The sequence below is a fragment of the Propithecus coquereli genome, unplaced genomic scaffold (genome assembly GCF_000956105.1).
Source record: "Propithecus coquereli isolate 6110/MARCELLA unplaced genomic scaffold, Pcoq_1.0 Scaffold210, whole genome shotgun sequence".
Classification (NCBI taxonomy): Eukaryota; Metazoa; Chordata; class Mammalia; order Primates; family Indriidae; genus Propithecus; species Propithecus coquereli.
The window spans coordinates 2,513,577-2,526,000 of NW_012146079.1; the positions used below are offsets into that span (position 1 = coordinate 2,513,577).

Consider the following 12,424-nt stretch of genomic DNA (forward strand, 5'->3'; position numbering starts at 1 on the left):
TGCAGTGCATATCTTGTCTCAGACTAGGGAGGTATGGTTCATTTCATATTTTCTCAGAGACAGCTGAGTGCTTCACAGGGAGTGGTCCCCCTCCCTGTTACCAGGGCAATTCTCTTTCACATCTCCCAGGACAGATGGAGAATGTAGAAATTAATAATTCACAGTATGTTTATAAGCGGTGATCCTTCCTAAACTGAGACATACTTGCATTTTGTTCAAAAACATGTTGACATCTTGATGAAGAGAGGCCCAGTGGTGAGCTAGGAGTTAGAACCTAGGGAGTAGAGAAACTGGACTAAGAAAATGAACAAGACAGACTTAAATTTGTCAGCAGTCATCAGCTCAAAAACCTTTTAAGTGCTCATTGTACTGAATGATGTCTGCTTAGTGGACTAGCAGAGATATTATTTACTTGCATTTATGTTCATGTGATCTGTAGGACTCAGAGGTCCCATTTTTGTTTGTATTCATAATTATTATTCAGTTCGTGGTTGGTGCTGGAGAAAAGACATCAGGATGCATTGTGAAATACCCTTACTGTCCTCTCAGGAGAGAAGAGGAAATTAGTGTTCTTTCTGTCTCTGAGTTAGAGACAGATAAAGCTGTGTCCTATTAGCAATGGAATAGGAAATGATAACTGGAATCTCCTGTCTAACCTGATTTCTTTAAGTGTAAGAAGTAGACAACTGCATCTGGAGAATAATGTTCTTAATAAGACTTATGGAGGCTTCAGTTGCAAAGGCTCCAGTTGAAGAGAGATGGGATTTCATCTGTCTTGAATCATCTGAGTGGTGTTATTCCTCAAGATTAACCCTGTTTGTTACAGTGTATAATTATGTTGCTCTGTATATATTTGAAAGCGCTTAGCGTGTTTTGAAATGTAGCATTGAAATGTCTTCAAAATATCACTTACCTTCTTAGTTTTAGTTTTAGGACGTGGTCCTTGCAAATTCCTTCTGTTCCTTTCTGACTCTAATAACTCTGAAGTCAGTAGTTGCAAAAAAACAAAACAAAACAAAACAAAAAGTGTTTATCACTTTTCTATGGGGATAGTTGTTGAATTCAATATCTCAGTATTTTACATAATATTATTTTCATAGTACAATTTAACATGTAGTCTTTGAATGTTACGAATTCTAAAAGATTACACAAGAATATTAGAAAAGGTATTAAGAGAGCTCTTAATATCCTGCGATCATTGTAATCTGATGAAAGAACTCTACCCATAGGGATTTTTAACAGTGCAATTTTTTTTAGACTTCCTTTTTCCTGATATAGCTTATTAGCTTTTACTGAGACTAGATAAATAAATAATTAGCCTTCATTTTAGAGGTGAAGTCATTTGAGAGTTCCGTGGAACACACTTTTATGTTATTCAAACCCTCTGTTTCCTTTTTAATGGATGCAGTAAAGATAAGTGCTTTAGTCATAGATTTAAGGGCATACATCTAAAGCTGTGAACTAAATTGCTTATGTAACACTTTGATTTTCCTTTTCCATTAACAAGTCTCTTTAGACAATACTAAATTATCAGACAACTATTACTGCTCTTTATATTGCTAAAACCAGGAATGGTTTTAGACTTTCTTAAACTCATGATGAGTAAGAGGAGTCCAGGCTTGGTTAGTAATCAGCACCAAATTCGTCTCAAAGAATGATCTGTGTGGAAATAGGATTGGTATGGAGAAAAATGCAGTGATAAGTTCACTGAGTCTCTTGTGGAGTTGAGTAATAGAATTTCATTGTTGAACTCTGACCTGAAAGACCAGTTCTCTTAAGTTTAATGAGGTAGAAAATGAGTTGCTGTAAGTAAAGGAACTGTATTAGATATTTTGTAACATAGGATATTTTCTTTCTATAAAGTAATGTGGTTATTTTTTTCTGTTTCAAACTTAGAAAAAATGGAAACTGTTTTTCAAGGTCCTGTAGAATGTATGTTTTTAACACATGCACTGCCACACTAGAAAAAAAAATTTTTCCTTGGGGCCATGGTGTTTTATTACAAAAATAGAATAAAAACTTCAAAAACAAAACAATCCTTTCTAATTTAATAAAAATTTGTTCTTTTTTATTGTTTTCTGTGTGTGAACTATATGCAACTTGAAAAATAGTTCTCACAGATCCCAAAGTAAAGAGACGTATGAGTTATGTATGCTTCACAAGGCCCCAGGTTCAAAACTAGTGTGAGTTAAATACAACTCACATGGCAGTTCATATGTTAAATATATTTTCATACATGATTGGTAATGATTCAACTCTTTCATGCCATTGCAGTTACATGGCCTGTGGCTCTGGAGTCCTCTGGAGGCTACACTGGACTGGTGGAGGGCAGGGGTGGAGGGGGGTGGGCTTCTCTCTTTCTCCATGTGGTCCCAGGGCCGTTCCTCTCCACATAGCCTCTTTACAGGTCTCTCCAGCAGGGTAGCAGACTTTTACATAGTGGTTTAGGACTCCCAAGAACAAGCATTCCAAGAGAGAGGAAGCAGAAACTGCCAGTCCTTTTAAAGATGAGGCCAAGATCTAGCATGGTGTAGCTTCCAGTGGTTCCAATAGAATGCTGTTGGTTAATGTTAAGTGCATTAATCAATGAACTTGGTTAATGCAGGCCCACTCAGTTTCAAATTAGAAGAGGACAAGGGCCTGAAGCTGGGCTCTTTGGGGCTATTTTTAGAGATGAACTATTACAGCAATATGCCTTAAAATACTTCATTTTAAACAGTTTATGTTATGTGTGTGCTAGTTGAAGTTTCAATTCTAGGGATGGTCAGTTGTACTAACCACGAATCTATATATGAGGTATAGTTAGCCAGCAGTATATAAAAAGGATTGTACTATAGTAGCTGTCACTATAAGCACATCAGATATTCAAGTTTTGATCAAAACTAGGCCAGGCAATTGGATGTCTCTTGGTGGAGGAGAGGAGGAATGTCCTGTCCCCAGGGCCAATAAGGCTTCCCTAGGTCAGAGCTTGGTGTGACTGAGTCTCTCTTACTTACACTCCAGTGTTTCCAGTAGGGGAGGCTGAGGTACTGAGGGGAAGGAAAGCCTTTCCTATGTTAGCTATTGTTTGAGAGGGCTGGTGAGGGGAGCTCTACCATTTAATCCTCCTTGCTGGCAGTGCTATATATAGTGAATATCAACCACTGCAGTGACAGGGACCTTAGAGATCATAAAGTCTCACCACTAATCCATGAACTTAATCCTCTCTCTTCCTCTGGCACATTCCTCAGCAAGCTAGAAACAGAACTCTGCTTTTTTCCCACAAAGTACCAGAAATAATGGATTCTCCTTTAGAGACTGCCTTCTTGAGCAAGTGTCGATGTGCTCACCCATCCTTGGCCCTGACTTTCATCAGGTTGTTGTTGCAGAACGTGCCAATAGAAGCATTCACCAACTGAAAGGTGCCCTAAAAGAAGGTGATGTCACCATTGGAGAGGATACACTGGATCCTTCTTGTACCGCCAGTATGGGAAATGAGGGCCCTGAGATGGCCTGGCATGAACTACAACACAGCCATGCTGGTGAGTGTCAATGTCAGTCTTAGCCTGAATGACGCATAATGAATTTTTTAAATTCCATAGAATAATGACTCCATTTCATCCTCCAGTCTGCTGCTAGGATGTTATTCCTGAAACACAAATCAGATAATATAATTCCCCTGCTTAATTTTTTTTTTTACTTCCCAATGCTTATAGACTGAAGTACAAAATCCTTAGTAAGAGATAATAATATTTTCCTAAGATAGCTCCAGCCTACTACTCTAGCGTCAGTTTTCTATCCTTCTCATCCTAACCATCCATCTTACGAACCACATTCTAGTCATACCAACCTCCTGGCCATGCTTCTGTGCCTTTATGTGAGCAAAGCCTCCTGATGGGAATTTTTCTCACCCTTTTCTGCTTGGTGAACTCCTGTTCATCGTTATGGTGTTATCTCCTCTGTGAAAACAGGCACAGTTAGGTGCTTCCTATTCTCGTAGCAGTAAGCAAAGCTCTAGATCTACATACATACTTATTGTTTTATATCTATTAGTGTCTTTTGCTCACTGCCTTCTTAGCTCTTATAGGGTAGAGATTTTTTTGTTTGTCTTTCTATCCCCAGTCAATAGCACTGCTATTGATGCATAACATATATTTCAGCAATTTTTGTTGGAGAGATAGAAAGATGGAAGGGTGATAATAAACCATGGATCTCAAATAAGGTTAATAAACCCATTGCTTTTGCTCTGTAGTTAATCAGCTCAAAGCTTTGTTGCGCCAACAAGCAACTAAGGAAAGTGAGGTATCTCCATCAGGAAGGCGGAAAATGTCCCCTTTGGTAAGTACCAACTTTTGCAACCTGACAAAATATATTAGTTTCCTAACTGTTTTACTTTACAATGTCATTTTAGTAGTGCATGTTATAGACAAATTATAAGTAGAGCCTGCTAATTGTGTAAAGCATTAAAAGAAATTCTCTTCTGTCTGATTATTTTGGCTGAAAAGAGATTTCCATGGCAGAGGGAATCTTGATAATTTTAATTTATTACTAACTTGAAAAATGAGAGCAAGAAAACAGTTTGAAAAATTTATTTTGCAACTGTTAGCAAATATATAAAAGAAACAATATATATAAAAGATAATGTTTTAGTAATATCTTTTTTACAAGGTCATATCTATATTTGATCAGTTTTAGAAGTTACTTGATTATAATTCTAGCCCTCCTTTGCAATACTTTATTTTGAATGTCAAAATTGAAGTATGTAATATTCTACATGTTAAAATATATAGTTATAAAGTGGTATGATATATAAAAAGTAATACTCTAGTTCTTCTGAGGTTGTATTTTTATTGCTTTGACAGAGTGTATTTTTCCATATTGCAGCATTTTATATGCTAAAGGCTGTGACAGATTGAGGGAAAGAACTCTGGACCAGGTTTAAATGGCCAAAATAGTAGACAAGGCCTTAGGTCTATCTAGGGTCTATCACATGTTCTCTAACAGGATATTGTGCCTATTTCACAGAGTTTTTGCAATAATAAGGTAAGATTACATACTTAAAATTCTTTAGAAATCTATTAAGTATGGCACAAATATAATGTGTCAAAGCAGCACTAACCACCTTGCATTTTCAGTATGTATGATAGTTGATTACAAAGCCTACATGTGGAAACTGTGGAGACATGTCACTTTCTTTTATTCACAGCTTAAATGCAATGATAGTACCCCCACATTAACACTTTATTCCATCATGACACATACTTTTATGCTTAATTCTCACTTTAGAAAAATGTACTTCATATGCATATTCAATATTTATAGATATAGATTTTAATTTTAATAAAACATTTCATCATTTAATGAATTTATTATTGACATTCTGGTTTCTAAAATGCTCTTAAGTACAAACTGGGTGGAATGTTTTTAAGTCTATTCAGTGGTCCTCAACCTTTTTGGTATCAGGGACCGGTTTCATGGAAGATAATTTTTCCACAGATGGGTGGGGGTAGGCAGGGGGGGCAGAGCTCAGGCTGTGACACTCACCTCCTGCTGTGAGGCCCCCCACCACGGTTCCTAAGTTTCATGGAAGACAGTTTTTCCACAGATGGCCTGGGTGTGGTGGTCGGGGGGGGTCATGCAGAGCTCTGCAGCCCAGTCCATAACAGGCCGAGGCCCAGGGGTTGGGGACCGCAGTATGAAGTTGCTGTATCTGTTGAATGCTCAGACTTGCTTATTAGCTTTTTAAAAACTAAACAGTGATATTATGGAGCTTATTGGATCAATATAGGCAGGAAGACCTTCTTCAAGAGCATCAGTTTAGTATATACAAAGTATACTTTATACAAGTCTAGTCGCATGGAGCTATGTAAAAGAGTGGAACTTAGACTCTAACTGTATATAGCTTACATGTAATAATTATAAGCCATAACAATAATAATAATAATTACCTTTTTAAAATTATTCTCTTAAAATGCACTTTGACAGCCAATATGACATATCAGAGATATGTGGAATATTTAGAGTGAAACTGAGGCACCATTGAGATGGAAAATATATCTAGGGATTAACTTATTATTTTAAAAGGTAGATACCCAAAATATAATAAGCCCTTCAAAGTATACGCAACTGATTTCATGTGAACATTTTTTCACACAGTGTTAGCTTGAGTTTTTTTATTTTTCATGTTGACTTACTCTTGTAAGTCAATAGGGAATATTATTACTACGAGTGGCTACAGTAATAATTTGTATTTGCCTACCTTCTGGACCCATTTCTACTGATGTAAAATGATTATAATTAATTGATTTCTACTCACCAAAGATAATTCATTTAATTAAAGTTACTTTGGTTTTTAAATTTCTTAAATATGCCAAAAAGCAGAGCTCTATTTAATTATGCTGACCTAAAAGCTTCATGATTGTTTAGAACTTCTGCTGGGCTGAGAAAGCAAATGACTGAGAAACAAAGACTATGTCTTATCTCAAGCTTTCCTCTGGATTTGTTTAATTAGTTGACCCTCATTTTCCCTTTTTCTGATTTCCTCATCTTTTTCAAAAAATAATCATGGTGGGATTTATGATTTTATAAACCATTTTTTTTAAATGTTATGTTATGGTATATGATTTTATAAACCATTTCACAATCATTTTCAGGTAAGGTAAGACATACATTAAAAGTCAGTTCCAGGAATGCTCCAGAGCTAAATAGCATTAGCAGTTTTTCTGAAATCTCTTCAGCAGACTCCTCAGTGCACTCTAGCTCTGCTTTAGGGCTCTAGTCTTAAAGGTTCTATGCTCCAGAGCAGCATATTCTTGGATTTGCCTTGAATACTAGGGTCAAAATAAAAAACTACATTTTGCAAATGTACCCTTTTAGAGATGGAATTTTACCTCATTGACACACGCTTGACATTAAATACTTTTCTAAAGGATCTGTTCTTTGAGGAGCTGATTTTCTGTTTTGCTGGCAATCCTCTTCCATGGCAGTTTCTTGGAGAGAGTTGTTCCTTGTATCTCAGCATTACTCAATGGAATGTCACATTTTCAGATAGTTTGAATAGGCAGTTCATTCCAAGTCACTGACATTACTCCAGCATTTTCCCATTTGCTATGTGCTTTTTATAACCACTTTCACTGTCCATCTTTAAGAAATGATATTCATATCCCAGAATCTTGTATATTGGTGGAATTTATAGGACAGAGAAATAAATACTATTAGCTACATTGTGATCTATTCTATGTTTATATCACAACAGTGCTAAATGGAGTATGGAGAAGGTACCAACTGATTCTTTGCTAAATGAAAGCACGATTAATTTGGCTTTTTCCCGTAGGAGTCATCAGAACATGAGGAAACCAATATGCCTACTGTGCACAACCTTGTTCCTATTATTAATGACCAGTCTCAATATATTCATCATTTAGAGGCCGAAGTCAAGTTCTGCAAGGTAAGTTTCTCATTAAGAACTTAAACCTAAATAAAATTAAAGTCTATATTAATTATACCTTGTATAAAAATTTGCTATTGTTAGTCTTCATATTTGTAGTGATACATTGACAATTGTTATTCTCATATGATTGAAAGACTGATGTGTTACAGGAGCTTGTCAGACTTGGGAATGATATCCTTGACCGTGATGGCATGATTGCTTGATTTCCCAGTAGTCCATTACTATGTCTAATAATTCATAATATGCTTTCATGTTTTAGAATTTTTTCCTTCCTACCCCATTTACTTTATTTAGCCCAGTAGATGGCAAATGCTTTGGAATACAAATACCAGTCATTCTCCCACATTTGTTAACCTATTGGAGCTGTGGCACAATTATCAGAGTTTCTAAACTGGAAGACCAGATCTTCTCCATTTTCAGTATTAAGGCTCTGACCTTGACTTTGAATGATAAGAATGGTTCATAGGTTATTATTGATATTAATAATCAAGAAACCAAATACATCACCTGTAGCTTGTGATAGTGGGAGATTATGCACTGAACTGTATGCAGTTTACTCATGTCATTAATGCCATTAGAGCCTTTCTGCCTTCCCAAAGTATGTCAGTGTTTTGGTCTTTCTTTTTTTTTCTCCCTTCCTCCCTCCCTCTCTTCCTTCCTTCCTTCCTGTATCAGTGTATCAGATCATGTGATATTTTTATAGGAATTACTGGTATCTTTTGTATCATATATTATATTTTTAACATTGTGGGTACTCTTTTAAGGTACAAGGCTAGCATGTAACTTAGGGAGCCTTTAGATGTTTCATTGTCATGATTTTATGAGGGAGTCCCTGATCTTAACTGGTGGTTTTCTGTTTTTTTCTTAGAAGATACAGTTATTAATATATAGGTATTCTTGGATTACCAGTAAAACTGAAAACAGTTCCATTAATAAGAATCTATTAATCCCTAAGATGCTACAGATAAAACTTAAAAGATATAAAGCAGAATAACTTCACAATTTAGTTGAGAAGACAGACTATTACCTAAGAGCAGCACAATAGAGAATAGAGTGTAGGCATTTACTCCGTGGTATAAACCATAATAAGAGGAGAAGGTGATGGAAAGCTAGTGTTCTGGGGGATGTTTTTATGGGAGAGGAAAATCTTAAACCACTCTTAAAGGAATATAATCATTTAGATCAGCAGAAGGGAAATGATTTTCATAAAGAAAGTAGCAACAATGAAAGGATATATTCAAGATGAATATGGTTTGTTTGCGGGGGCCAGAAGGCATCTATTTTATTTTCCCACAGTGGAGAATGTCTTATAGAAATAATGCAAATAATGCTGAACTGGTGAAATGGAAGATTAGAGAAGACTGAAAGTCAGAGTATAAATTTGATACATTTTAACAAGAGAGGAATGGAATGAAAGTAATATTTAAGTGGCTTAGAAAGATTTTGTTTGTTTAATTGATAGACTTTATTATTTTATATCCATTTTAGGTTTACAGAAAGATTGAATGGAAAATACAAAGAGTTTCCACATAGTCCTCTCAATTGCATCCCCCACCCCACAGTTTCCCCTGTTATTATCTTGCATCAATGTTTTATATTTGTTATAATTGATGAACCGATATTGTTACATTATTATTATCTAAATCCTCCAGTTTACTTTAGAGTTCATGGTTTGTGTTGTACATTCTATGAATTTTGATGAATGTATAGTGACACGTATCTACCATTGCAGTATCATACAGAATAGTTTCACTGCCCTGAACATCCTCTGTGCTATACCTATTCATCCTTATTCCCCCAAGTCCCTGGCAACCTCTGATATTTTTACTGTCACCATAGTTTTACCTCTTCCAGAATGTCATATAGTTGGAATCATACAGTATGTAGCCTTTTTGGACTGGCTTCTTTTACTTAGTAATGTGAATTTAATGTTCCTCAATGTCTTTTCACAATTTGATGGCTCATATCTTTTTATTACTGAACGATATTCCATTGTATGGATATACCATAACTTGTTTATCCATGCACCTATCGAAGTAGATTTTGATTGCTTCCAAGTTTTGGTAATTATAAGTAAAGCTGCTATAAGCATTTGGGTGTCAGTTTTTGTGTTGACATAAGTTTTTAACTCATTTGGGTAAATACCAAGAAGCTCGATTGCTGGATCGTATGGTAAGAGTATGTTTAACTTTGTAAAAAACTGCCTAACTATTTTCCAAAGTGGCTGTACCATTATGCATTCTCACCAACAATGAATGAGAGTTCCTGATACCCCATATCCTTGTCAACATTTGGTGTTGTGTTTTAGATTTTAGATGTGTAGCAGAAGAAAATATTTGCATGTGATATATCCGATAAAGGTCTGATAACTAGAATCTATATAGGACTCAAGAAAATCACCAAGAAAAAAAAATCAAACAACCCTATCAAAAAGTGGGCAAAGGACATGAACAGAAACTTTTCAAAAGAAGATACAACACACATGAAAAAATGCTCAACCTCTCTAATCATGAGGGAAATGCAAATCAAAACCACAATGAGATATCACTTAACTCTAGTAAGAATGGCTTTTATCAAAAAGTCCCCAAACGATAAATGTTGGCATGGATGAGGAGAGATAGGAACACTCATACACTGCTAGTGGGACTGCAAACTAGTACAATCTCTATGGAAAGACCTCAAAAAGTTAAAAGTAGAACCACCATTTGATCCAGCAATCCCATTACTAGGCATCTACCCAAAGGAAAAAAAGACATTCTATAAAAAAGACATCTGTACTAGAATGTTTATAGCAGCACAGTTCACAATTGCAAAGATGTGGAAACAACCCAAGTGCCCATCAATACATGAATGGATTAATAAAATGTGGTATATGTATACCATGGAGTTCTACTCAGCCACAAAAGACAATGGTGATCTAGCACCTCTTGTATTTATCCTGGATAGAGCTAGAGACCATTTTACTAAGTGAAGTATCACAAGAATGGAAAAACAAGCACCACATGTATTCACCATCAAATTGGTATAAACTGAGCAACACTTACGTGCACATATACTAATAACATTCATCAGGTGTTAGGCAGGTAGGAGGGGGAGGAGAGGGGATGGGTATATTCACACCTGATGGGTGGAGTGCGCAACATCTGGGAGATGGACACACTGGAAGCTCTGACTCAGGTGGGGCAAAAGCAATATACGTAACCTAAACATTTGTACCCCCGTAATATGCTGAAATAAAATAAATAAATAAAATCCCTGAATATAAAATAAATAAATAAATAAAATAAGATAAATAACTCTTTTAATTAAGGCCTTTCTATGAGCCTTGGTTTGTTGGAGAAAAAAATTGTCAAAAACTACCCATTTTTGTGACGTGGACATCAGCAGGCCCTCTATAGTACACTTCCAGCCTTCTCTTTGTTAGCTAACGTTTACATTGCCTTGTTTGTCTAAATATGATTATAATATTTCAGGAGATGGATGAAGAACTTGTGTTCTATACTTTATATCATGCTGGATCCTTTAATAATTGGCAGATAAAAGCATTGCTTAAGAATGCTTAATGTATTTGTTTTCTGCTTTTTACAGGAGGAACTCTCTGGAATGAAAAATAGAGTACAAGTAGTTGTGCTTGAAAATGAAAGGCTCCAGCAACAGCTGAAATCTCAAATACAAGAGGAAACAATGAGGGAACAAACACTTCCGGATGCATCTGTAAGCATTTTTTAAAACCACCAATTTCATTTTAGCTGGAATGTTCCCTGCTTCCCTCTCCCCTAACCTTCTAAACCGATTAGATTTTTTTCCTTGAAGTCTGGCCAAAGTACTATGCTGGTATTTGCTTGAGGCCTCAAAAATCAAAACTCACTGTGGTGGAATGAATCCTCAAAGGAAATGATGTAGTGATGCCTAATATTTACTCTGGTTTCCTCTCTGAGCAACCCATGTGTGCTTTTTCCATATGGAAGGAGCAGATCTGAAAGCAGGAAGTGTGTTATATAGGAAGGACTTTGTTTAATCTAGAAACTGTTTAGAACCCTAGTTTAGTTTAGATTCCCATTGGGTTTCTCTAAATTTTCCTTGAGCTCTGAAATCTAGTAAGTCTAATTAGCAGCATGGTATAGCAGAAAGAAGGCTGGCCTGAGGGTCCAAGAATCAAAATGTTAATCTTTCCATTGTCCCTAAGAAGCTGGGTGTTTAGCAAGTAATTTCACAGGGCTTTGTGTGGCTTCACCCTGTGGATCCTCTATTTCTTCATTGGTAATTTCAAAGATTAACCTATATCAGGAGTTGACCATGCAAATTCCTGGGCTCTATTCCATGAGAGTCTGATTCAGTTAGTCTTGTTGGGTCCTAGGAATATGACTTTTTATCAAGTTGCCTAAGTGATCCTAATTATCAGTGGCTCACAGTTTGAAGAACAGTGGATCAGATGTTCTCTACAATTCTGTGACACAAAATCATTGTGGTGATATTTAAATTGTATTGAAACTTATTGTCTTCTTATGACTTCTCAGAGTACTTTTGCCTTAAAAATTTTTCATTCTTTTGCTGTAAGAGATAGTTAATCACAGCTTGTTCTGCTTTTTGAGACCAATTTAACTTTCCATGGGGAAGTTTTAAAACTTGCCTGTTACAGTTTTACTTTACAATTTACTTTGGTGGTTTTGCTGTAGTTGTTATAAGTAAATCAGTTGTTAAGAAAAAGTATGAGATTCTTGATGTTGAACTTAGGTATTCTCACATCTTTATTTTTGAAGTTTTTTTTTTACTTGACTTGATATTTTATTTGTAATCCTTGAGTTATATGTGTTAGAATTTGCTATTGAGAAGTATCTGGTTGTGTTAACTCTGAAAAAGAAAGTGGACTGAATAGCTCTTTAGTTTATAGTTCTGCAATTACATTTAAGATTATAATCAGTTATTTTCCCCTCACAAGATAACTTTTTTCTGAAGATTTATATAATTGTTAATATTAGTGGTTAAAAATTCTAT

At 35.7% G+C, this 12,424-nt stretch overlaps 1 protein-coding gene across 1 annotated transcript in view; it reads left to right on the forward strand.

Moving 5' to 3' along the window:
* SDCCAG8 (serologically defined colon cancer antigen 8) overlaps positions 1-12,424 on the forward strand; it is a 222,434-nt gene that overhangs the window by 6,600 nt on the left and 203,410 nt on the right. Inside the window, exons 2-5 of the mRNA XM_012644378.1 lie at positions 3,369-3,521; positions 4,232-4,317; positions 7,313-7,426; positions 11,018-11,143. Coding sequence (XP_012499832.1) covers positions 3,369-3,521; positions 4,232-4,317; positions 7,313-7,426; positions 11,018-11,143 — 479 coding nt within the window. The remainder of the gene's footprint in view (positions 1-3,368; positions 3,522-4,231; positions 4,318-7,312; positions 7,427-11,017; positions 11,144-12,424) is intronic.